The 26,320-nt window shown below is 48.2% G+C and overlaps 1 protein-coding gene and 2 long non-coding RNA genes across 12 annotated transcripts in view; 1 reads left to right on the top strand and 2 right to left on the bottom strand.

Moving 5' to 3' along the window:
- LOC147573347 (uncharacterized) lies at nt 1-6,551 on the bottom strand. 2 transcript variants are annotated; one of them, XR_015244647.1, is made up of 4 exons: nt 4,995-6,551; nt 4,228-4,366; nt 3,221-3,495; nt 1-2,563 (listed from the first exon to the last, which is right to left on the bottom strand). It is a non-coding gene; the product is annotated as an uncharacterized LOC147573347 (long non-coding RNA). The 2 variants fall into 2 exon arrangements; XR_015244646.1 differs by having other exon boundaries at nt 3,221-4,366.
- A 1,103-nt stretch (nt 6,552-7,654) lies between these two features.
- LOC147573348 (uncharacterized) overlaps nt 7,655-26,320 on the bottom strand; it is a 125,863-nt gene continuing 107,197 nt past the window's right edge. For 7 of the 9 annotated variants that reach the window (XR_015244651.1, XR_015244656.1, XR_015244657.1 and 4 more), the window contains 2 exons: nt 16,251-16,447; nt 7,655-8,386 (listed from right to left, as the gene is read on the bottom strand). This is a non-coding gene — a long non-coding RNA (uncharacterized LOC147573348). Of the gene's footprint in view, nt 8,387-16,250; nt 16,448-19,620; nt 20,240-26,320 lie in introns of those variants that run through there. The other 2 variants (XR_015244652.1, XR_015244654.1) reach the window with 2 other exon arrangements.
- The window catches only part of LOC112857566 (polycystin-1-like protein 2), a 94,882-nt gene continuing 83,989 nt past the window's right edge, over nt 15,428-26,320 (top strand). Inside the window, exons 1-4 of the mRNA XM_086688839.1 lie at nt 15,428-15,728; nt 17,770-17,934; nt 20,100-20,285; nt 24,454-24,564. Coding sequence (XP_086544965.1) covers nt 15,428-15,728; nt 17,770-17,934; nt 20,100-20,285; nt 24,454-24,564 — 763 coding nt within the window. The remainder of the gene's footprint in view (nt 15,729-17,769; nt 17,935-20,099; nt 20,286-24,453; nt 24,565-26,320) is intronic.

Genomic DNA, 26,320 nt, shown 5'->3' on the forward strand with positions numbered 1-26,320 from the left:
TTGACTCGTCCTTTTTCTAGGAGTCTGACTTATCCTCTCCGAGCCTCCATTTCCTTAAGTGTAAAATGGGGGTGCAATGATGTCAAAATCCCCAAGTGTTTGGACTCAAGGGCCTAGCAAAAGCACCTCGCCCCAAACAGCTCCCAGTTATTAGCCTTTCTTTCCCAATCACTCAGGAGGCAGTTCCCTTTGACCCACCTTTTCCATTAAACCCCATAACTTGCCAGTTTATTCTCCTGTGTGGTCTAAACATGTGTATCCATGTCGGGGTTATTATTCTTAGGCTGTGAAAGCTGTGTCCTCATGGGGATTAAGTGAGAGTTTCTGGCATAAACTATGGACTCAGGAAAAAATGCACCTCCAGGGGCAGCTGCTCTGGTGCAGAGAGGAAAAAAAAAAAAAAAAATCAGAAGACCCTGTTGGGATCCCAGCCCTGCGATTAAAACCTGTCACTGTTGTGGGGCACCTGGGTGGCTCAGCTGGTTAAGGGGCCGACTTTGGCTCAGGTCATGATCTTGTGGTTTGTGGATTCAAGCCCCATGTAGAGCTCTGTGCTGACAGCCTGGAGCCTGCTTCGGATTCTGTGTCTCCCTCTCTACCTGCCCCTCCCCTGCTCACAATGTCCCTCTCTAAAAATAATAAACATAGAAAAAAATTTTTTAAAAAACTGTGACTTGTCACCTGTCCCCTCTGAACCTCACTTTACTCTTTGAAACAGGATGGCAATACCTAGGTCGCAGGGTTTGTAGGGAAGACAATATTCAAATTGTGGAGAAACATGGCTGTGCCTCCTTTTTTGTCCATTTCGTATACCCATCAAAGCAATGGCTGCCACCCACCCAATGTGTTCTCAGAGTCAAGTGCTTTGCCAAGCACTCTACGTGCACTGGCTTGCTCCGACTTTATATAATCCTAGGAGATGGGTACTCCTAGCCTCATTCTAGAGATGCAAAAAGTCTGGAAAGAATCAGCTTTCCCTTAGGTCACATAGTGACTAGGAGACAATTAGGAAGCCAAGCCAGGCAGCCTGACTCCAAAGTACACACTTGGTGACAATTCCACACAGCACGGACACACGACGGATGTTTGCTAGATTCTTGTTGAACGAAGCAATGGGTGGATGTATCCATGGGTGGTGGACCCGAGAGGGCCAGTCATGGGTTGATTTCATTGCCTTGTTATTATAACAGTGAGGAGCTAAGTCCAGCTTTCTTCATTCAGCCCTGTACCCTGGGGGCAATTAGATGGTGAGGTCAGGATTTTTTGATAACGGGGATAATAAACTGATCGTAACAATGGATAATCTGTATTAGTTTTCTAGGGCTGCGATAACAAAGTCCCGCTGGACGGCTTGAAGAGCACACACTTGTTTTCTTACAATTCTAGAGGCTGGAAGTCCAGGACCCAGCTGTCAGCAGCACTGGTCTCTTCTGAGGCCTCTCTGCCTGGTGTGTCGATGGCCGTCTTTTCTCACCGTGTCCTCAGGTGGGTGTCTGTCTGGGCTCATGCATCCCTGGCTATGTGTCCAAAATTCCTCCTAGAAGGACACCAGTCAGGGTAGATCAGGGCCCACCCTAATGGGCTCATTTTAACGTTGTCACCCCTAACAGGCTCTACCTGTGAACACAGCTACAGTCTGAGGTGCTGGGGCTCCAACATAGGCATCTTGAGGGGGGGAGGGGAAGACACGATTCAGCCCATGATAATGTCATGAAGGTTCAATGAGTTAATAGAAGATGCTTTGGCTGGAAATAACAATATGTCTGGAAACCCTAAAGATGTGCATTTATCTCACACATCAAGTCGTCGGGGGGTCCTGGGTGGCTGGGAAGTTCATCAGGACCCTCTGGCCAGGCACCCCTGTACCATCCTCAGGGGGTTGGCTTCCCATCCTTAGACTTGCTCAGTTTTGCTTATGAGCAATTGCCTTCACTCCAGGAATGGTGTCCTCCCATAACGAGGTGCCAAAACAAAGACACAAGGTGGGGAAAAGGGGGCATTTCCCTCTGACAGCTCTCTATGCTATGGAACAGATTCTTCTCTTAGTCTCATAGGCTCAGTGGTGTCACATGACCACCCCTAGACCAATTCCTGGCAAGGAGGAGCAGGTGTGCCCTGATTTTCTTAAATCCATCGGGAGTCCTCCCGGGCAGCACGTTGCCACCAGATTCACCCCAGGATTCCATTAGCAAGGAACAAGGAAGGGATGGCTTGGGATAGATAAGCTGCAGTGTTGGCTCCAGGCAGTACAACGTTCATGCAGTCTCACATTCACTTATTCACACAGCACATATTTACTAAGCATCTACTGTGTGCTGCAAACACAGCAGCGAGCAAAGCAGGAAAATAATTCTGTGCCTTCTTTGAACTTACCCTGAATTTACGCCGAGTTCTGGGATTACAGAGGCGATTAATGAGACTCAGTCTCTGCCTTCTTCACTGCCTTGTTCTTTTCTGTTGGGAGGCGGAGTCTTTGTGTCCCAAAGGTCATATATTTCCCAAAGGGGTTAGGGATTCCTGCCGTGGTTCACGGGACAGCTTCCATGTTGAACCTCCATCCTTCCTTTTTGTAAACAGAGATAACAAGCAGCGGCTGCTCTTTCTCAAGAAGCTCTGGCACTGCTCTGGACCCATGGGAGCCTCAACCCTGCTTTCTAGGTCTTTGCTAATAAGGGGAGAGTGGGACACGAGACTTGTCGCCAGTGGGAGCTGTGTCCTCCAGCCTCTCATAAACACCATTCGCTGGATGCCTGACATGTGTCAAGTGCCATGCTAGGTGTCTGGTTAGCAGTATGTTATTTAATTCCCACACATCCCTGCAAGGGAGTCATTAACAGCCTTATTTTTACAGCCTCAGAGATGTGAAGGAACTTGATTCACGCACTAGGCAGTGTAAGTTCCTCCCCACTACCACTTTCTGAAGTTGCTGGCTGAGGGACAGAAGTAGATATGAGAGCAAAAGTGGGTGTTCCACAGACCACTTTTAGAATGCATTTGCTGCCTTCAGATGGACTGAAAACTGGCCAGTGCATAAGAGAGCAGGGCAGTGGGAACGTGGACAGGAGTAGCTCATCTTACACATGAGTTTTGTTCATCTCCTGCTCCAAACCTTAGTGGCTTCCAACAACCACCACTGTCATTATCTCTCTGGGCTCAGTTCTGTGGGGGGATTGGGCTCTGCTGGGCAGTTTTCCTGCTTTCGACGCTTGGCGTTCCTTACGTGGTTGCAGGTCTGCTGGTAGTTGACTGACATGCTAGGAGGGCTGGGTCTGGGCCTCTCCCCGTCTCCATGTGGTCTCAGGGTCTGTCCTTGACCCTCTCCATGGGATCTCTCCAGCAGGATAGCTGGACTTCTTCCATGGCAGCAAAAGCCTCCAAAACAGGTTTCTAGAGAGGGGCACCGAGGTCGCTCGGTCGGTTGTGTCCGACTTTGGCTCAGGTCACGATCTCCCAGTTTGTGAGTTCAAGCCTTGCGTTGGGCTCCCTGCTGTCAGCCTGTCAGCACAGACCCTGCTTCATATCCTCTGTCCCCCTCTTCCAACCCCTCCCCCACATGTGCTTTCCCCAAAATAAATGATAAAATTTTTTTTTAAAGTGTTTCGGGGGGGCGGTGCCTGGGTGGCTCAGTCGGTTAAGTGTCCGACTTTGGCTCAGGTCATGATCTCATGGCTTGTGAGTTCGAGCCCCACGTCGGGCTCTGTGCTGACAGCTCAGAGCCTGGAGCCTGTTTCAGATTCTGTGTCTCCCTCTCTCTGCCCCTCCCCTGTTCACACTCTGTCTCTGTCTCTCTCAAAAATAAATAAACATTAAAAAAAATTTTTTTTGAATGTTTCAGGGCACCTGGGTGGCTCAGTCAGTTAAGCTTCTGACTTCAGCTCGGGTCACAATCCTGGAGTTCATGCATTTGAGTCCCGTGTCAGGCTCTGTGCCAATAGCTCAGAGCCTGGAACCTGCTTTGGATTCTGTCTCTCTCTCTCAAAAATAAATAAACATTAAAAAAAATTTTAAATAAGTGCTTCAAGAGAAAGGAAGCAGAGACTACCAGTCTCCTATAAGGGTGAACCCAGGACTGGCATAGTTTCACTGCCTGCTATTGGTGAGCACAGATCCCGGACTAGGTGAGAGTGTGAATACGGTGTCTAGATGGTGTGGTCCCTTACTGGGCCACCCATGGCCCTAACAACCCAACAGACCCGTCTGCATTGGAGCCACAGCTCTTGTGCTTACCAGCAGAGTGTCTGAGCCGCTTGCTTAAATCTCAGACCCTCAGTGGCCTGATCTTGAAAATAGGAATTATAATACCTATCTCGCCAGGACTCCGATCATGTCCGTCGTGGTGCTCAGAATAGTTCCTTGCCTTTCTTTTCTTGGGAAAGAGAAAAATTGGAAAGATCAGGTAATCTGATAATCAGAAATATCAATCTTTTTGACCGGTGATGACGCACACATCTCTGGCCTGCCACTGAAGGAGAATAGACGTCTGTGACCTAGTCTAGGATCTTGAGTGGGTTCTAGTCTGGCTGTGAAGACGCGTACACAGTAAGTGACAGCTAGGTGCCCGTTACGGCTGCTCTAGAAGAGGCGTGGCTCTAGAAGAGGCATGGGTAGGAAGTATCATGGGACTCCGAGGAAGGAAAGTTTGCTCAGGCTGGGGAAGGCTGGGAAAGAAGGCTTCCCGGAGGATGGGTGCCCAGCGGAGCCCTTGAGAGTGGGACGTGTTAGTAGGCAATGAGGAGGACCAGTGTGAAAGACGGCATGGAGCTGGACAGTTCTAGTGCGGGGACAGTGAGGAGGACAGGCTGGCTCCACCAGGGACACCGAGAGAAATAATGATCTTTATAGGTGCCACTTATTGAGGGCTCCCCAGTGCCAGATACTCTTCTAAGCCTTTGGCACAGGGGAACACACATCCTCCTCACAATACCCCCGAGTGTGGGTATTCAGCCCATTTTACAGACAACGAAAGCAACACGCGGAAGAGTTAAATAACTCACCAGCACCCCGGAGCTGAGCTTCGAACCCAAGCTGCTTGGCTCCCGAGGCCATACTTGCAATCACGGTTGGTCTCCACTACTGCCGAGATGGGAGCGGAAAGTGGTTCAGGGGTTGGATCGCGCGGGGAGGTAAGAATTTGGGCTTCAAACTGTGGACAGTGATCTCTCGGTCAAGAGACCGTGTGCAATGAAGGCATTAACGTGGGAGCTTAGCTGTGCTGTCCAGCACAGTGGCCACTCGGAGCACGTGGCTGTGAATTTAAATATCAATTAATTACAATGAAATGAAATTCCTCGCTCATCCTAACCATATTTTGAAGGTTCCACAGACACACGTGGCTAGTGGCTACCATACTGGTATGTGCAGACAGAACATCTCCATCACCAGGGAAAGTTCTACTGAGTGCTGAGCTATAGCAGGAGAGTTGCTAAGATGGCATGTGTATATGACCGAGGTGGACAGAGGCAGCGATGGCTGCGTGACGGGCCAGCGTAGAGGATACAAGTGTCGGAGGAGTCCATGGTTGGCAGGATAAAAATGTGAATCAGCCCATGTGTTTGTTCATTCACTCATTTGTTCACCTGTTCCTCAAATATGGAATGCCACCCATCCAACGGGAGCAGTGGGACATCCCAGGTGACACAGGAAGATCCTCCAAGGCCGAGGGGCATGATGAAGAGAGGCGATGTCCACACTTCCCGAAAACGGTGATGCTGAGCCAGAAGCTTAAGGGTGGCTGGGAGCTGGCCAAGTAGAGAAGCCGGGCAGCACACTCCTGGAAAGGGGGCAGCCCCAGAGGTACCACACGGCATTCCATCCCACACGGCTCCGGATTATTGGAGGGGTGGGGCTGTGGCAGGAGAGAAGCAGGAGAGGCAAGGAGGGGCCAGAGGAAAAGGGCACGAAGGAGAGGGAGAGGGGGGATGTCTACACACTTGGGGCCTGCAGGCTGGGGTTGCTGAGAGGGAAACAGGAAGACGCAGGGAGCCAGAGGGCAGCAGGGGACCCACGGAGGTGCTGCCGGGCAGGGCTTCGGCCCCAAGTTGGGTCAGGTATCTCCCGGGCTTCCTCCCAAGTCACACACGTTTGCACAAGTTGGCCATGCCACCTCCGGCAGCGATGCAGAGCCTGTAGGAGAGGATTCACTTCCAGACAGTGCATGGTCTGCCCTCTGGAGGGTCTGAGATGCTCAGTGGGCAAGCAGGAAGGCTTCGTCTCGCCTCTTCCTTGGGGAGAAGGAGAGGCATTCGCTGATGTGCGCCCCCTCATCTGTATTTTGCACAAGCTGTACCTTCTAATTCTGCCACAAACCTGGCAGGTACTGTTACTATCCCTTCCCCACTTCCTTTTTTATCAAGGAAACAACTGACGCTCAGTGAGGTGGTGTTCCTGGGCCACAGGTCACACAACACGTAGCAGAGGTGAGAGATTTGAACGTGGGATCCTCTTCCCGTATAATTTAGGGAAGAAGCACGGAAGAGAAGGCTACCTTTCCTGAGGCCACTTTCTCCATGAATGTGTTGCATCCACAAAGCAGTCATGAGGCGAAGAAGCAAAACCTGAATTCAGAAAGAAAAGCTGTGCTATTAAAAAAACAACAACAGCAGCAAAAAAAACCCAAAAATCTTATTTTGCAATTCTGTATCTATTACAAAGTTACTGTCTAGAGTGAGTTAATATTTCCCTTTTGGAGTTAATGTTATCATGTATGAATTACTTTGCAGTTTTCTAATTAGGTTGGCTTCTAAATGGTGACTTTAGTTAGCCAGGGTGAAAAACTGAGCAGATAAAGTGGAAATCTCCGGTGGCGGGTTTCCAGGGGACAGGCAAAGCCCCAGCACCGGGGGCAGCTGCCTCCCCAAGGGAGACGGGTCAGTGGTGAGATCCAGAACACCACGCTCTCCACGGCCCGTCCCGGAAGCAGGATGCAGGGAGTGCAGGGAGAACCGTGCTAGGATTCCTGGAGGGCACACTTCACCGCTGAAACCGAAGACCACAAATTACCCCATTAACATTGAGGAGGGTTCATTAATTCCACTAAGTCCTACAAGAGGCCAGAGACTAGCGTCCTGTTGGGTATTAGAGACAGAAAGACAGGAAGTCGTAACTCCGGGACTCCATGAACTGCCAGCCTAACAAGGAAGGAAGGAAGGCAAGTAATAATTATTACAATAATAGGCCACGCTTGGGAGGTAGAAGGGACAGAGTGAAATGCAGAGGGCACTACTGGGAGAAAGGGGAGTGCCTTCTAACGCCGGAGCAGGAACACTTTAATTTTCCACCGTGTTGCACTCAGAGCCTGGTCAGTGAGGCTTCACAAAAATTCAATTTAAATAACAACCACCAGGTTAGAGTCTGGACTGTGGTCCTGATGTTTCTGCTTCCTAAATAATCTTTCAGATTGTTCCTCTTTCCTCCAGCCCCACCTCCCCAGCCACCATCCTCACTATCGCTCACCTCTTGGGAGCAGCCTCCTCACGGCCTCCCTGCCACATTCTACCCTCCCTGCTGCCACTAGGTGACCTGGCTGAAATGCAAGCCTGATATTGTCACTCTCCTGTTCCAAATCCAGAGTTTAGCACAGTGCCTGGCATGCAGTAGGTGCTCAACAGATATTTACTGAATGAATGAATGAATGAATGAATGACACACAGCCTCATTGTGCTACGTCATCATTGTATTGACTTGCCAAGGCTGCCATGACAAAAATACCACAACCTTGGTGGCTTACACAGTTCTGGAGGTCAGAAGTCAGAAATCAAAGTGTCTGCAGAGCCAGGAGCCTTCTGAAGTCTCTACGGAAAACCCCTCCTCGCTTCTTCTAACTTCTGGTGGTTACCAGCAAGCCTTGATGTTCCCTGGCTCCAGGTTCTTCTTCTGTTGTCACATGGACGTCTCCCTTTGTGTCTGTCTCTGCGTTCAGCTTGCCTTTTTATAAGGACATCAGTCACTGGGTCTGGACCCACCTTAACCCCAGCATGCCCTCATCTTGATTAGATCCACAAAGGCCCTATTTCCACGAAGAAGGCACATCCTCAAGCACCAAGGGGTAGGACTTCAACATGTCTTTTTGGAAAATGCAAATGAACCCACAAGAGCCATTCAGCAAAAGCAATTCAAAAGTAGAAATTTAAGCCTGGATAGCGCAGTCGGTAGAGCATCAGACTTTCACCCTGAGGGTCCAGGGTTCAAGTATCTGTTCACATGTTTGTGGCTTTGGGAGGCTTGGATGGCTCAGTTGGTTAGGCATCCAACTCTTGGTTTTGGCTCAGGTCATGATCTCATGGTTCATGAGTTCCAGCCCCACGTCTGACTCTGTGCTGACAGCGTGAAGCTTGCTTGGGATTCTCCTTCTCCCCCCCCCCGTCTCAAGCTCATGTTCTCTCTCTCTCTAAACAAACAAACAAACAAACAGACAAACAAACAAACCTTAAGGAAATAAAAATAGAAATTTAAAAGGCTATCAATGGACTTAATTTTACAGTTAGGTTCTCATAGTTTCTCTCTCATTCTCTCTTGCTCTCTCTCTCTCTCTCTCTCTCTCTCTCTCTCTTTTTTTTAGGGCTAAATACTCCTAAACAGTACTAATGTGGAAGCAGATTAAACTCCTATGAGAACACAGAAGACACAGCATTTAATTCCTGGAGACCGTGAGGCAGCTTCAGAGAAGCTATTCTTGAAAAGAGGATACAGGTGTTCAGGCAAGCGCATAAGAAGAGGCACTTTTGTAAAGAAACAGCACGTGCAAGACTGGTGTGACGGGCTAGGGCAGACCCAGGAGGGGGGATAATGCTGGGGGTTGTAGTTTATGCTGGTTCTGGGGGCACTGACAAGGATTTAGTATTATAAGGCCCCTCCCTGAGAGGCCCCTTCTACCAGCTCTCCCCACCCCTACCTCCACCCCCACCCCTTTCTTCCTGGCTAATCTTTCAAGATCCAGGTCACCAGCCACCCCGGAGAAACCAACAACTTAGCATTTGAGAATAACACGGAGGACCCATCTACATACACGTCTACAAAATCAAGAGAATACCACCCACCATCCCAACGACTGAGGTCATTATTAGTTGCTCGGAGATGGTCCCCAGGCACAGAACTGAAATAATCAGGGAAGTATGCAAGATATAGCTCAGCTGTGTGAGCGTGTGTCTCGGGATTTCATCTGGCCGTCTGAGTCTTCAAGGGGGATCAGCGACGCAAAAAACCAAGATAACTGATCTGGTTTCAATAGGCACTGAGTCCATAAGCAAGAATCATGAAGATGTTTGCGCCCTGTGGCCCCAGGCCTCCCAGTCTTGGGAAGAGACCTGTCTAAGGCTGGGCTCTCCCAGAAGCACACCCCGAGACAAGGATTCAAGTGCCAGTGGTTTATTTGGGAGGCGAACCCAGGAAATGCCAGCAAGGGCATGGGGAAGTGGAACAGGGAGGGAAGATGTTGACAGTGCATTATCAAGGCTGTTACATCATGGCCAACAGCAGCTCAGCCTGACTACTGGGCTGTGAGATGCTGTGAGCGTTCTTTAGAGTTATCTTGAGGGATCTGGGCGATGGACCCACCAACCCTGGCCAATCAAGGGTGAGAGTTTCTCCCAAGAGGCACAAATTGCCAGGCACTTCCATCCTGTCTCTTATGTGCAGGGAAAGGCAAGGAATTACAGGTGCTCGTATTTAGAAGCCTTACGTGGTAAGTGTGAGTGATTAAGATGGGCCCTTGACAATGTCTGCTGCAACCCTCAGGAGGTAAGTCCGCTCAGGCTAAATGGCAAGTGCAAGAAGATGTTCATAGCAGTGTTGACTGAATTGCAAAACTGAACACATAACAAAGAGATGACAAAAACCACACAAAGTATCTAGCACTGTGGGAATGGTTTAGTAAATATCCATTCGGGGAAAGGAAGCCCAGCCCTCACCATGCCAATCCCAAAGCCCTTTAACATCATGGAAAAGGCCTACCATCTAAAGTTAAGTGGGAAACTGTAATACGAACTAATTACATGCACGCTATGGTTGTGTCTGGGTAAACATCTATCTCCCAAGCAAGAAGCATTTCAAGGAACCGCAAAGAATGAAAATGCTTTGGGGTGAGGGAATCATGAGAATTCTTTTGCTATGTTGTCTTTTTAGTTGAATGGAGGGCAAAGATTCAATTCAATTTATGACCAATAAAAATACCAATTCATATAAAGCAATGTATTCCCCCCCTCCCCTGCCCCTGTTTCCTGCATGCCTTCCCAAACAAATTGTTTCTCTTGAATTCTTGGCTCAGTTAGCTTCTGGAGGAACCCAAACTAAAAGAGATCCATTCCCAGGATTGGGGTGACTGAGCCACAGGGTGTGAACATCTTTATGGTTCTTTTCATGGACTCAAGGCCTCATTTAAACCAAATTTGCTCTCTGTTTTCATTTGCTGGTCCCTAAAATCAGGGTTTAGAAGCTTAGGCACCTGGATCAGATCACTGGAAACAGGCTCGCACGGGTCCAGCCATGTCCTGCTTCCTTTTGTCACGTACACAGATTAGTTTAAGCCACACTGGGAGCTGACATCACCAAGATGAATTCTGTGCCCAGGAGTCTGCAATCCATCAGAACATAAAGACTGCAAAAGTAGAATTCAGCCTGCACATTTGCATTCATTATCAAATGTCTCCAAGCATGTTCCATGAGGGACATAAATTAAGCCTTTACCCAGGAGATACATTATCACTGCATGAGGGCTTCCACATAGTTTTCTAATAGAAGTCATTAGAAGCTTGGCCCCCAGAGATAAGAGACCAGTATTCTCTGTGCTCCCACCAGTGACTCAGCAATGACATTGAGTCCTACCCTGGGCTCTGTCTGGCAGGGCTACTCCAGAGGGCTTGGAAGGGCTTCTGGAGAAAGCGACAGGGGCCATGGGTCAGTCCCAGTGTTGGTTTGAAAACGGGCCTCTGGACACATAGAGCAGGGAGAGACCGAAGAAAAAGCAGATCACCCCAGATGGGTAGGTGGCAGGTTTAATAAGCAAGAGAACTTAACACACAAGCCTTGTCTTGGGTGCTACAAGACAAGTAGATCTCTGTACTCACTGACCAAGTCTTAAAAGTTTATATAGGGGCTTTAACTGGGTTCAGTCATATATACTGTCCAGATGATTTCAACACCACATCACTATCTCAAGGCTGTGTCCTCGGGACAGCTTCTGGGAGCCAGGAAGGCAAACAGAATGCTCATTTCAAGGACAGGGCAGGGGTGAGGATCTTCCAATTGCCTGGGTCCCGTTCATGGGTCAACCAGCAGTCATAGCCTCTCAACCTCCCCCAACACACAAGGACGTGGAATATGGGACTAGGCTGGCAAATGTTCATTGAGTCCTACTGTGTGCCGGTCATGGGATGGACAGAGATTAAGAGATATTATCCCTTTCCTGCAAGAAACTCATAGAATAAAACAACCTAAATGTCCATCAATGGATGACTAGATAAGCAAATTGTAGTGTATCTATACACGGGACATTATTTAGCTATAAAAAGGAATAAAGAGCTAATAATGCATGCTCCAATGTGGATGACCCTTGAAAACATTATACTGAGTGAAAGAAGCTAGACACAAAAGGCCACATATTGTATAATTCTATTTATATGAAATGCCCAGAATTTGTAAATCCATAAGACAGAATATAGTGCTTGCCAAGGACTGAGGGAGAAGGGAATGGAGGGGGGAAAAAAGATGAATTATGTCAGAGCAGGTAAATAATTTAAAGAGAGATAACAGACACCTGTGGTTCTCTACAGTCTTTGGCCACTCTGCTGCAAGAAACTATTTGCCTAATACCTGTTTTGAAGGTTCTAGAGTCCCACCACATTGCAAACGTCCCTCTCCAGTTTCAAATCACTAACTTCTTATACAGACCCGTCATCCAGTATTGTGTTTTATTGTTAACAGTATAAACCATACCCTTGGCATCTCCCCTGACCTGACCCAAATGGCCTATATAGATATATCCCCAAAGAGAAAGAGCTCCCAAGAGGAACTCTGGTGTTAGTAGTTAAAACAATTTTTCCCACCACTGATGGAACTTAGTAATTTTGTCAAATTCAGTTAACTTTGAAAGTTATCATGAACAACAAACATTTCTCAAACATGACTCGGCAAACAAGGAGCTAAGGTGGGGAATATATTAGTTATGGAAAACTCTTCATTGAACAGTTATTCTATAAACTTTTATTGAGTGCCAAAAAAGGAAGGGAGGGATGAAGTAGTGGAATAATGATCTGTGCTACAAGATGGATGAACCTTGAAGACACTATGCTAACAGAGTCAGTCACAAAGACCACATATTATGTGATTCTGTTTATATGAAGCATCCAGAGTAGGCAAATCCACAGAGCCAGGAAGGAGATTAGTGGTTGTCAGGAGCTGGCAGGAGGCAGGGCTGGAAGTGAATGCCAGCAGGTGAAGGGTTTCCTTTTGGGGTCATGAAAATTTTCTAAAATTGGTCATGATGAAGTTTGCACAACTTTGTGGATATACTACAAACCACTGAGCTGGAAGTTTTAAATGGGCGGATTGTATGGTATGTGAACCGTGTCTTAAGTGTTTATCAACAAAAAAAGAAAAAGGAAACTCAGAGAAGAGAGGCATATTATGTGGGGCAACTTCTACAAAATCCACAAAGGAACTGACCTTTGAGCAGAGTATCAAAGGTGGACAGGGCAGGACTGAGAGAAAAGGGCTCCTGGCAGAGGGAAGAACACAGGCACACAGAGGTATGAAGCAAGGTTGCTAGCAGTGAACCAGGATAGTTAGAAAGAGCTGTGTGTGACTTTGACCTAATGGGGGATGATGGGCCCATGAGATTAAAAAAAAAAAATGTTTTTATTTTAGAGAGGTAGGAGGGGGGGAGAGGAGCAGAGGGTGTGCGCGCACGAGAGAGTGAGCGCCCAACACAGGGCTCAATCCCACCACCCTGGGATCATGACCTGAGCCAAAATCAACAGTCAGATGCTCCATCAACTGAGCCACCAGGAACCCTGCGCTGAGATTTTTTTAAAAAAAGAATTTATTATTTTTGAACAGGTAAGATATTCACCACATGGTACAAGATAGAAAAGTTTAAAAATGTGGCCAATGACACTCTGGAAAACAGTGTGGAGGTTCCTCAAAAAATTAAAAATAGACCTACCCTATGACCCAGCAATAGCACCGCTAGGAATTTACCCAAGGGATACAGGAGTACTGATGCATAGGGGCACTTGGACCCCAATGTTTATAGCAGCACTCTCAACAATAGCCAAATTATGGAAAGAGCCTAAATGTCCATCGACTGATGAATGGATAAAAAAATTGTGGTTTATATACACAATGGAGTACTACGTGGCAATGAGAAAGAATGAAATATGGCCCTTTGTAGCAACATGGATGGAACTGGAGAGTGTTATGCTAAGTGAAATAAGCCATACAGAGAAAGACAGATACCATATGGTTTCGCTTTTATGTGGATCCTGAGAAACTTAACAGAAACCCATGGGGGAGGGGAAGGAAAAAAAAAAAAGAGGTTAGAGTGGGAGAGAGCCAAAGCATAAGAGACTCTTAAAAACTGAGAACAAACTGAGGGTTGATGGGGAGTGGGAGGGAGGGGAGGGTGGGTGATGGGTATTGAGGAGGGCACCTTTTAGGATGAGAACTGGGTGTTGTATGGAAACCAATCTGACAATAAACTTCATATATTGAAAAAAAATTTAAAAAAATGTGTCCAATGAAACAAAAGTCTTGCTCCTTCCTCTGTCTCCCACTCACCTAGCTCCCCCAACCCCTGACCCAAGCAATCACTACTGCCAGTCTCTCGTAAGTCCTTTATGAGATACATTCAACACATACAAACAAATCTTCATAGATGTTTTTGTGTAAATAGGAGTGGACCATTGGGGCACCTGGGGGGCTCAGTCAACTAAGCGTCTCTTGATTTTGGCTCAGGTCATGATCTCATGGTTGGTGGGATTGAGCCCCACATTGGGTTCTGTGCTGACATCACGGAGCCTTCTTGGGATTCTCTCTGTCCTCTCTCTCTGCTCCTCCCCCTACTGACACACATGCAAGAGAGCTCGCTCGTGCTCTCTCTCTCTCTCAAAATAAGAAATAAATTTTTAAAATTAAAAAAATAGGATTGGACCATCAACAATGTCTCATACTTTGCTTTTAATATTAGCAAAAATCTTAGATATCCTTCTAAATTTGTATATAAACAATTTGATCATTTTTTGTATGTGGGTATGGAGGACGTACCACATTTTGTTGACCACTTTCTTATCAATGGACATTTAGGTTGCTTCCAATTTTTCCTTCTTATAAAATTCTGCAATAAATAACTTTATATGTACGAGATTTTGTGCATGTATGAATTTATTTGTAGGTAAAATTCCTAGAAGTTGAACTGCTACATTATAGAGCTTGTGCTTTAAAAATTTTGAGAGATATTGGGATGCCTGGCTGCCTCAATCAGTAATGCATGTGACTCTTGATTTCAGGGTTTTAAGTTACAGCCCCACAGTGGCTATAGAGATTAGTTTTAAAAATATCAAAAAATAATAAATAAAATTTTTATAGATCTCACCAAACTGCCCATAATGGAGGTTGTACCAATTTACACTCCCATGCAACGAGTGAGTCTGTTTCCCCACATTTGGGGAGTGTGTTTGGATATATGGTCACTGGCCAATTCATACAGAGCCTTATATACAAAGCTGAGAAGCTTGAACTCGATCCATAGACCACAGAGACCCACTAGAGGGTTTAAGGCAGTGGGTGAGGATGGGCAGGTCTGAGGTTTTAAAAGCTTATTTTCATGATGATACTGAAACAATTTTGTAGGAAATCTGTATTCTCCAACAGTCATGAGTGGTAATGTGATGAACCAAAGAGGGGGAGACATATCCATTAGGATTTAAGCCACGTTGGGGAGAATGTGATTATCATGTGGGCACAGCTGTCGCTCTGGACAATAGGATTGCAGATGAGTGCTACTTGGTTCCTTGACCATCTCATCACTCCCACTTTCCTGCCATTTTTCTTTTATCACATACTTCTCACATGCTGATGGCTTCTCATGAGACATGCGGCCCTCTAGGGTAATAACATCAAACCAATAGCAAGGAATTTTTATCAGAAGCTAACAGTTGATCGAATGACAAGCAGACAGGTGAGATAGCGGCTTTATGTTTCTCTTGAAGACTGTTTTGCAAATTAATTGGATTTGGAACAGGCATTGAACAAAGAGCTGGGGAAAGCAAAAATGTAGACACATTCATCCTGAGCCTTTCGTCTCTTAAATAAGAGGTAGGAGCTATTATTGGATGCAAAGAGAGAAGGAAAGATCTCTGGCAGACAGCTGTGAGCCACAAGCATAAGAAGGACCTGAGCACCAGCTCCATCCAGATGCTCCAGTGGTGTTTCAAGGATGAATGCAGTGGGCTTGCTCCTCTTGGGGCTTGCTCTGAGGTTTAGGGCTGCAATCGCTAAGCCAGAAGACGGCAGCTTTTGCTCAAAGAGCCGAGTGGCTTTCAAAGACTCTTGCTATGAATTTGTGCCTCTCAGCCACACCTTCTATGGTGCCCAGAGCTGGTGCGAGGGGCAAGGGGGCCATTTGGTCTTTATTCGTGATGAGGACACCCAGAAGTTTCTGCAGAAGCATATCTCCCAGGACAGGGAATGGTGGATTGGACTTGTAGGAAACTTGGCTTGGAATGGAACCACAGAAGGTAGGTGCTGTGGAAGCTGTATTTCACAGGAAGCTGGTGGCCGCAATTCTCACCATTGCTTCTTAATCCGGAACCGCATGGAACAATGTAGTATATCCTACTTCTCATGGTAAGGACACCCTCCTCTTTTGTGGATCAAATGAAATGATTCATGTACAGTATCTAGCACGGAATCTGACACATAGAGGACACTCTGGAAACGTTCATTTGTTTGAATGTGTCTAATAACAATATTAGCTATGGCTTCTTTAGTTCTTGCTAGAATAGTGCCCAGCACTATCCTTAGTACTGCTTGCCTGTTACCACCTCGAATCCCTACAATAACCAGTGAGATGATATTGTTGCTTCTCTTTTACAGATGAGACAACAGAGTCTCAGGAAATAATTACTAAGCTATTTTCAAAGCACCTCCATGTGGCTTTCCCCATTTCTTATGAGAGTAAAGCAGGTTAAGAGCTTGGCACCACCCCATTCACATTCGATGGTCTCATTTTAATGGTCCTCCTAGAAACCCTTACTTACCTTTGACTCTGTGAGGGCAACTTCCTCCAACCCCAGCACGGTCCGCTGAGTCTTCTATGCACCTGTAGGGCTTGTCCACACCTCTGAGAGGGTACTTTTGGCATGACTTTAAGTTTTTAGGTGTCTGTCTTCTTTCCTAGACAGTAAACTCCTCGAGGGAAAGAACCACATTCTGGCCACTTTTCTTTTCCCAGTGCCTGTACATAGCAGAAAATGGACAAATGAACATTTGTATTCAATTTTTGCACCTGTCCCACGAGGTATACATTGCTACTCGTATTTTATGGATGGGAAAATGAAGTCCAGGGGGAGAAAATGGTTGGCTCAAGAGAACACAGCAAGAGGACTTCCTCTTGAGTCAGCAGCCTGCCACATCACATTGTCCTGTTGAAGCCACTGGGTTTCAGAAACGCGTAACTTGGTCTGGGCTAAGCACTTAATACCAGAGTGGATGGAAAGGCTGAGAGAGCAGTTGGGAACGCTCATTTTAGGAAACTCATAGCCACTGGATTTGAATTCTAAAATTCATTTTCAGGCAATATCTATTGAATAGTTTCTTGATTTGTAGATGTAGCAATTGTGGATTTCTGTATATTGAACATCACTTCCTATACATTTAAAGGAGTTGTGTCTATTTGAAATCACCAAGGGATACCACATGGCTCATTTTACATAAAATGAGGCAGATCTGTGTAGGCTGACATGTAACAACCCCCAATATTTAATGTTATTGAAGAAGAAGCAGAGTGTCATGTGGAGTATGATGGCATTTGTGTAGATTTCAGGCACTCATAGTTGCTGATATAGGGATAAAACTCAGTCTGGAACAATTCACAAGATACCTAAAAGTAATGGGAGTAACCCATAGGTTGGGAGGGGGGTGATGTTTTAATTTTATGCCCCTTTTCACTCTAAAAAATTTTTAACCATTCATATGTATTTTAAAAAATGAATAAATACACTTGTGAGTCTTCAAAAATTTGCTTTTTAGTGTTTTCTAGGTTTCTAGTGTCCTTGAAATGCCTCTGTATTACATACACACACACACACACACACACACACACACACACACTCTTCTTCAAGAGTCACATCAGTGTGTTCATGGGACTGAGGAGTTCTGGACATAAGGAAAATTTCCATTTTAAGTGAGTGTGCCCAAATATATTTGACAAGGGCCCCTGCTGCTCTCAGGAACACCTTCGAATGTCCCGAGGCACACTTCTGTGTTCTTTTCTAGGTGATGGTAAGACAGAGCTAGAAGCATCATGTCCTTAATGAAACTATTTTGTCTGGGCTCCCTGACTTGGCGCCCCGGTTTCTAGGTTGAATTCTTACATCTGGGTGTTGAAAGGTAACAGCTAGCAACGCCCCTTCATTGGCATGGGAAAGAGAGGCCGTCAGCCTGTCGGTCTTAACCGGGCACCTCCTGCAGCACCAGGAGCTGAGCTGAGGCAAGCCCTGTGCATAAAAAGGGTCGGAGGAGCGTTTGTAAGTCCTGGTGCTTGTGTTCCCATCCCAGGGCTGGGGACCTGGCTGGACACCTCAAACGTGAGCTACAGCCACTGGCGCGGAGGGCAGGCCTCTCCTGCCCCCGACGCCTGTGGTTACATCGGGAGAGACGCTTCCTTTGGGTGGGTGGCCTCAGACAACTGCACGCAGCCGTCTGCCTTCATCTGCGAGTTTGGTGAGCTGGCCTCTGTTGTGGGGTCTCCCTCCTTCTGTCTCTCTGTGCCCCTCTATGTGTCTCTGTTTCTCTCTATCTCTTTCCAGGTGTCCCTGGGTCTCTCTCTCTGTCTCCATGTCTCCTTAAATGCCCGCCTGTCTCTGTGTCTGTGTTTGTGCCCCTCCATGTGTCTCTGTTTCTCTCTCTTTCCAGGTGTCCCTGGGTCTCTCTGTCTCCACGTCTCCTTAAATGCCCGCCTGTCTCTGTGTCTGTGTTTGTTTCATCTCCCCAGCTCACAACCCTGACTCCCTGTCCACTTACCTACCAGCCTCCCCTGCATCCCTCTTTTCCTCTCAGACACCTGCATCTGGGGGCAAATACCCAGCCCTACTTACTCGCCTTTCCAGACTTCCTAAAAGGAGACATGGTCCCAGGAGGTTAGTCTCACTCACCCTCGACGCCTACCACCCTGGCCGGCCGGGTCTGAGCCTCCGGTGCTCACCCTCCCTGACTCCTGAACGTCCCCGCACTCCATTCTTGTGTCCTTTCCAGCTGCTGTCCATGGTTGACCCCCTTTGTGCCCTGGGAACTCCTCCCTGGGGACTACGTGTAAGAGCCCCGGCATGAGTGACCCATGGCCCCACGATGGGTCCTGCCTGCCATGCAGGGACCCTGGCATAGGGGCCTGGTCTTGGAACTGAGCTACCCCATGTTCCCCTGACTTTCAAGCCAGGCTTAAGGGAAGCTTTCAGGCTTCCTGGACTCAGCCCCTTCCCTATCCCCAAGCCCCTCAGTGAAGAACCCCAGCTCCTGGGGCCCATTCTGGATTTGGGCACTTACAGGCCCCCTGCCTCCTTTCCCCCGTCTGGTTTTAAACAGGTGCCATGTAGCGTTCACTTCTCCGGCCTGGCCGATTTTGGAAACTTGGAGCTTCGGGGACCTATGGGTCATACAACTTCCCCCTCTTTTTATCACAGCTCCCCAGTGCCTCGCCCCCTTGTGCACCCCAACTCAAGAGCCTGTCTCAGAATCTGTCGGCCCCAGGGCCTTGGAGACACTGGTACAAGGTCACATCATGAACAGCTAACACGCACCAAGCAGCACTTCCAGGAACAGACTCGCGTGCGTTTATTCATAATAGAAGCACCTCTGCTGTTTGAGGCGAGGCCTATGATAAAGCTAAGAACAGTGGGGCTCAGAAAGGGTAAGCTCCTTGCCCAAGACCACACAGCTGGGAAGTGACCATGGTAAGACCTGAACCCAGGTTTGCCTGTGGTCAGAGAGAGACTGGCAGATGCTGGCTGCTGCCGGCTTTGGAAATAGAAGAAGGGGTCACAGTCCAACAAATGTAGCTCCTCTGGAAAAGGCTCGGGAGCAGGCAGAAGAAATCAAGTCCACACCTTGATACTAGCCCAGGAAGACCCATTTTGGACTTGTGACCTTTATAACCAGAGGATGATAGATTTGTACTGTTTTCAGCCATGAATTTGGTGGTAATTTGTACAGAGAGCAGCTGTAGGAAACTAACACAGATTTTTGGTCTCATCCTCTACCCTGTGGTGTTCCCACCAGGCAGATGGGCTGGAGTTTGGATCCAGAGTTTCCTTTCTGGCTGTGCTCACCTGAGCCAAGTCATTGTTTTCCAACAAACATTCACTGAATGTAGACCACATGCCAGAAGCCGGGCTGGAGGCGGTGGGGTGGGGACCCCCTGAGCCTGATGTTCCTACCGGGGAGGATAGTCGCCCAGCTTCTAGGATTGGTAGGAAGATACACTCAAGTCACTCATTCATTCAACAGGTGCTTGTTTAGCATCCGTGACGAACCAGGCATTGTTTTCAGAAAAGACTCAAGTTGCCACTTACAGCTCTTACTCTGCACGTATAAACTCATGTAATCCTCTTAAAGACCCTGTGGGGGTGCAGTACGGACACTCCCCCTGCGCTGAGGGGCACAGAGAAGCTAAGGCATTTGCAGAGCACACAGCCAGTGTGTGGCTGGTGGCACCTGAGCCCAGGCAATCTGGCTCCAGAGCCACTCCCACGCCCACCCCCGTCTATTTCTCACTCCTGCCGGGTCCCTCCACCTCAGCCCTCACCCCCGACACCCTTCCCCTCCCCGTCAACCAGGCACTTGCCCAACCGTGACCATGATCCCCCCTAAGCGTCGCCTTCCCTTTGTCACAGGCGTTGGCCAGAGTCTGGCTTGTGACGGCCTCAATGCCACCATGCACTGTGGCTCAGGGGAGGTCATCCAGATCCAGGATGCCTTCTACGGGCGCCAAACTCCCTATTACTGCATCCAGGATGCTGCACGGCCCTCAGACCTGGAGGAGGGATGCAGCTGGCTCAGCGTCAAGGACGAAGTGGCAGGTAGGCCCCAAGGACAGCTCTGGCTGTGGGGGCAAGGCAGGTCATGGTGCCTCATGCCTAGCAAAGGGTTTTGGAAGGCTTGAACCATCTTCACATCTGACCTTGGGCCTCCAACATTAGGAAAATGGGGCCGTCTCTGCCCACAGCACCATGCAGGGAAGCAAGGGGGCCAGGGCTCGCCTCCTCACCCAATGCCACACCCTCCCCTGCGGGCCAGGGGGGCATTCTGCTCCCCACTCCACTAGGTCGCAAGAAACATTGCTTGCTTGCTTTTTTTTTTTTTTAATGTTTATTTTGAGAGAGAGAGAGAGAGAGAGAGAGAGAGTGAGAATGAGCTGAGGAGGGGGAGAGAGAGAGGTGAACAGAGGATCCAAAGCAGGCTCTGCACTGACAGCAGAGAGTCCTATGTGGGGCTCAAACTTACAAACCATCATGACCGGAGCCAAAGTTGGATGCTTAACCACCTGAGCCCCCAGGCACTCCACCTTCTTTCTTTAAAAAAAAATTGTTTATTTCTTTATTTTTGAGAGAGACAGAATGTGTACGAATGAGCAGAGAGAGAGGGAGACAGAGAATCCTCAGCAGGCTCTGTATTGTCAAGGCAGAGCCTGACTTGAGGCTCAAACTCATGAATCATGAGATCATGACCTGAGTGGAAATCAAGAATCAGATGTTGAACTGACTGAGCTATCCAGGCGTCCCGCTTTCTTTTTCTTATTTAATTTTTAAAAATTTCTAAATACTCCAAACATATAGACAATAAAAGCATTTTGGGGTACCGGGGTAGCTCAGTTAGTTGAGCACCCTACTCTTGGTTTCAGCTCAGGTCATGATCTCACGATTCATGGGTTCGAGCCCTGTATTAGGCTCTGGGCAGACCCTGAGAAGCCTGACTGGCATTCTTTCTCTCTGCCCCTCCCCCACTCACACACGCGTGTGTGTGTACATGTGCTCTCGCTCTCTCTCTCAAAATAAATAAACTTAAAAAAAATATTTCGGTGAATTCCCATAGACCTCCTACCCATTGTTGCTAAATCCTGATGACATTATTCCATATTTGCTTAATGTCTCCTCATTACACAAATGACGTGACTTTGAATTTTGTATTATCCACTGTGATACACATACCAGTTCGTTTCATCTATTGTATAACTACACCATAATTCGTCTCTTTCTCTGTTGAGAGTTGAATGGGTTGTGTCCTAATCCCTGGCTATTGTGAATAATGCTGAAACACACGATCGTGGTGGCAACTCTTGTCCATGTGGGAGAGTTTCTCTATGGCCTTGTTTCTCTAAATCACATTAAATCTGCCTGTGAGCTGCATTTGCCTGGTGACAAGGGCTCAGTTTCAGAAATTACAGGGGCTCCCTGCACCCTCCTGGGGGACACAAAGGTCTTAGAAACCTTTATTGTCCAGGACGTAGGGATTCCCCTCCTCTCTGCTGTGGTTATTAGTGTTGGGCCTGCAGGGTCCCAGGAAGGCAGACAGTCTGTTGCTTTCTTGGCCAAGTGAGGACACGATAGTCTGTGCCCAAGCTGGGAGCTCTGGGGCCTCAGGCTGAGTCTCCCCACATACGTCTCTCGGCAATTCCCTGAGGGCCCCTGCCTCCACCCAAAGGCCCTGTGAAGATTCCAGGAGGAATGCCCTGTATTCTCAGAACCTGCCAAGCGGCCTCATCCCCGACTTGGGGAAGATGCTCCCTCTGCCTGGAGAGCGACTTGCTCTTCTCCCCCCACGTCTGGCCTGCACTGTCCCTGATCCCCTGGGAGCAGGTGTGGGGGAAGGAAATACTGTTCTCCCCACCACATCTGGCCCGCATTGTCCCTGGCCCCCCGGGGCAGGTGTGGGGGAAGGAAATAGTGACTTCAGCCATGTGACTCCCATTCACTCTCCTTGTTGCTCTGGCCTTCCTGAGGCTGTGGCCCCTCTGAGCGGGAAAGGCCTGGGCTGGATGGGCTGACAGATGTGCCTCCCTCATGGAGGCGTGGAGGGGGCTGAGTGGTCTATTTCCCCAAAGGCCCAGATGCAAGTTTCCAAACCTTGCGGCCACACCCCAGAGAGCAATTGGAGGGGAACCCTGCATCCTCTTGGGAGAGGTCAGAGGAAGAGATGTGGGCAGGGTCTGGGGGGGATCCGTTTGTATCTAAGTAGCAGGCTCACTCATTCATTCAGCCAGTCGGTCAGTAAACATTCGTTCAGCCCAATCTCATGCCATGCTCTATCCTGGGCTCTGTGGATAAAGGGATGAATCAGACAGTTTGTTTTTCAAAGAGCTTGCAGTCTAATGGGGAGACAGATGATGAATACAAGCAATGGCCTAGCACTGTGCTCCATGCCATAACAGAAGAGAGCAAAGGTGCTTTGGATTTACTCATGCAAAACCATTTTGTACCTGCTAGGTGCTGGGTACTGTTCTGTGTGCTGGAGATACAGCAGTGAACAAAAACAAAACAAAATGCTCCCATTCTCTTGGACAGTGAAGTATACGGCTGTGGATGCACATAGTAGGGGCAAAGAACTCTGAGGGGTATATCAAGCCGAGTCCCATTAGGAAAACAGAAACCATGTTAGGTCTTTCAACAGAGGGAATTTAATGCAGGGAGCTGGTTGCCCAGTCATGGAAGTGCTGAGAAGTCAAACAGGGGATGATGATACCACCCTGACACAAGCAGCCACGGAAAGTCACCACTACCCCTAAGGGCCAGAGGGACAACCTGAGTGGATGGTCTCACCAAAACCAGAAGTGAGGGCCATCCCACAAGTGCTAGAATCATGGTGGAGGCTGCCCTGTGGGAGCGAGGTCCATGAGGGAGGGCCTATCCAGAGGGAGCTGCAGTCAGAGAGAGGATGAAAACACAGGATAAAAAGCCCTCTGCCCTCTTATGTCTTCCTGTCTGGGGAAGGCAGAAGTATGGCCCCCAAGATTTGCCATCCCAATCCCTGGGGCTCCGGGTGTGATGAGATACCTTGCCTGTGAATGTGTTAATTTGCATGGCAAAGGGGCTTTGCAGACGTAGTTACGGTTCCTAATCTGGATTATCCAAGTGAGCACAATGTAACCACATGATCCGTTAAAAGCAAAGAACCTTCTCTGGCCAAAGGCAGAAAAGAGATGTGGCCAATGGAGAAATCAGAGTTTAAGTGTGAGACAGGTCTGATACCCTACTGCTGGCTCTGAGATAACAATGGAGGGCCACGCGCAAGGACTGGAAAATGGCCTCTGAGAGCTAAGGGCGGATCCGGCTGACAGCCAGCAGGAAATGGGAACTCATTCCTACATCCTGGGGCACCTCACCCACCTGTCACTCCTCCCAGGCTTCTGTGTAGGCATGTAACTCATCTGCATGGGCAGGAGGGAGAGACGGCAGGTGACCTGAAGTTTCTGGCCTGGGCTCTCCACACTTCTCCTTCCTGTGGGCACCTGGATGGGATTCCTGATCTTTTCCCTCTTTGCCAGTTCTCAGGACGAAAGTTCCTACTTCAGGCCATGTGACTGGATGCTACTGGACCAGTGGTTCTCAAAGTGGGGTGCCAGGGCCAGCAGCATCAACATCACTTGGGAGCTTGTTAGAAAAGTAAACAGTTTTTTATAAATGTTTACTCATTTTTGAGAGAGGGAGGGAGGGAAGGAAAGAGAGAGAGAGAGATAGAGTGTGTCAGTCAGCAGGGGACAGGCAGAGAAAGGGGGACAGAGGATCTGAATCAGGCTCTATATTGACAGCAGTAAGGCTGATTTGGGGCTTGAACTCACTAACTGTGAGATCATGACCTGAGCTGAAGTCAGATGCTTAACCAACTGAGCCACCCAGGTGCCTCTAGAAATTCTAAGGAAATTCTTAAGCTGACATCTACACCCACTGAATCAGAAGCACTGGGGGTGGGACCTGGAAATCTCTATCTTCCAGAGCCTTTCAGAAGATTCTGGCATATTCTAAGATTTGAGAACCCCTGTGCTGGCCCCTGAGCTGCTTGAGGGAAAGAATCCTACTTCTCTCTCCCCCTAGGACCTCGGCCCCTGCCTGGTCTTCAGTGGACACCAGCAGATATTTGTGGGGTGGAAGGTGGGTGAATGAATGAATGAGAGGCCATTCATCTCTGTCTGAACCTGTCCCTTTCTGTCCTTCCTGCTGTTCCTGCTCCTTCTGGGATTCGGGCACTTCCCAGGCCAGTGCCAGGGGCTGCAGGTGTGCCAGGTGGCCGCAGATGGGACCTACTTCGGAGACCCGTGCCCCACCCAGGGCAGCTACCTGTGGGTGCAGTACGAGTGCCAGGAAGGTGAGTCCCCAGCTTGCCTAGCCATGGGAATTCCCGATTTCCACACCAGGTCCAGCCCCACTTGGAGCACTGGGAGAAGACACCCCTGGGCGTCGATCTGTGTACTAAGACTTCCTCACCCACCACTCGTGCCCTGCAGCCTGACCTCCCCACCCGGCTTAGCCTCTTGGGGTAAAGACTCTGAGGCTCCTGCTGCAGAAATGAGCCATCAAGCCAGAAGTTCAGTTTCCTAGAGTGGCCCAACAAACACATCAGATAAGGCCAGCATTGCTTGACAGAAGAAAGCCAAAAGATGTCTCACTCCCCGACCCCACACCCACCTGGGCCACCGCCCTGCCCTGCCCGTAGGCTGCATTTTAGATCACACACGAACTTTTAAAAACTTGAAAGATCTAAAAAAAAAAAAAAAAAAAAAAACTTGAAAGATCTAAAAGTAACATGTATAATTACAATTTATAAAACTGTCATAAATCAAGAAAGAAGAATTCCTCCCTTCAATTCTCCAGTCCTACTCCTCCTAAGGAAACCACTGCTAAATGTTTACTGTAAGTTCTTCCCTGCTCTTTATTTTTTTTAATGTTTATTTATTTATGAGAGAGACAGAGAGAGAATGAGTGGGGACGGGGTAGAGAGAGAGGGGGGGAGAGAGAGAATCCCAAGCAGGCTCCGAGCTGTCAGCACAGAGCCCAACATGGGACTTGATCTCATGAAACGTGAGATCATGACCTGAGCCGAGATAAGAGCTGGATGTTTAACTGACTAGGCCACCTGGGTGCCCCTCTTCCCTGCTTTTTAAACTGTTTTCAGACATGGCTGTGTATGAGTGTACATACATAAGTTATAATCATTTAAAATATATTAGTTTACAGCTCCATTTTTTTTTTTTTTTTTTTTTACTTAATAATATATTCTGGACATCTCTCCAAGTCACTACCTTATTCTTTTAATGACTGCATAGTACCCCATCATAAGATCATGTCAAAATTTATTGAACCAGTCCCCTGTTGACGGACATTTAGGCTGCTTCAGATTTTCTGTTGTTAGGTGCACCCTGCAGCACTCATTCTCGTGCGTATATCTTGACATGTGCCGGATTCTGTTTAGAGGAGAGGTCCCTAGTACAGGGAATGCTGGGTCACAGGGTATGTGCAGCTTAAATGTTCAAAGATGCTGCTAAATTACACTCCAAAGTGGCCGCGCTGATTTGCACACCTACTAACCGTGTATGAGAGCTCTGCTTCCCCCTAAGGCAACGTTCTGCCACCGTCCAGAAAATCAGTCACAACACACTTTCCACTGAGAACATGAGTTGACGGTGCAGGGAGCTCTGAAGGGGAAGAGCGAGTCAGGGAATGTTGGGGTCCCCAGGGACGATCCAGGACAGCAGGGTCCATGGGTGTAGAAGGGGGGGTACTACAGAGAGAAGGGGACAAGTTTTACCAGCGCCATTAGTGTCTTGGAGATGCCTGGGTGGAGTAAGAGGGAGCGGGACGTCTTCGTTCTATTTTCTGGGAAGAAGAGGCCACGTGTTTTGGCAGTGCTTTCCGGTTGGTGGTTTTGCTAATGGACAAAGGGTGCCCTTTGGAGATCTGCCAGTCTCAGTGTGGCTGTCATTGGACAAATGCATCGCTTAGGCCAGGGGGTGTATTGGTCTGGTGACCCCGGACCAAATTTTCTGCCCCAATTTTGATTTCAAATATCCTGCCCCCATGTGAACCGGTGTGCTCTAATCACAGTGTTTCTGATTTGTAAAGGG

This window comes from Puma concolor, chromosome E2 (genome assembly GCF_028749965.1).
Source record: "Puma concolor isolate L17-30 chromosome E2, mPumCon1.1.hap2, whole genome shotgun sequence".
Lineage (NCBI taxonomy): Eukaryota > Metazoa > Chordata > Mammalia > Carnivora > Felidae > Puma > Puma concolor.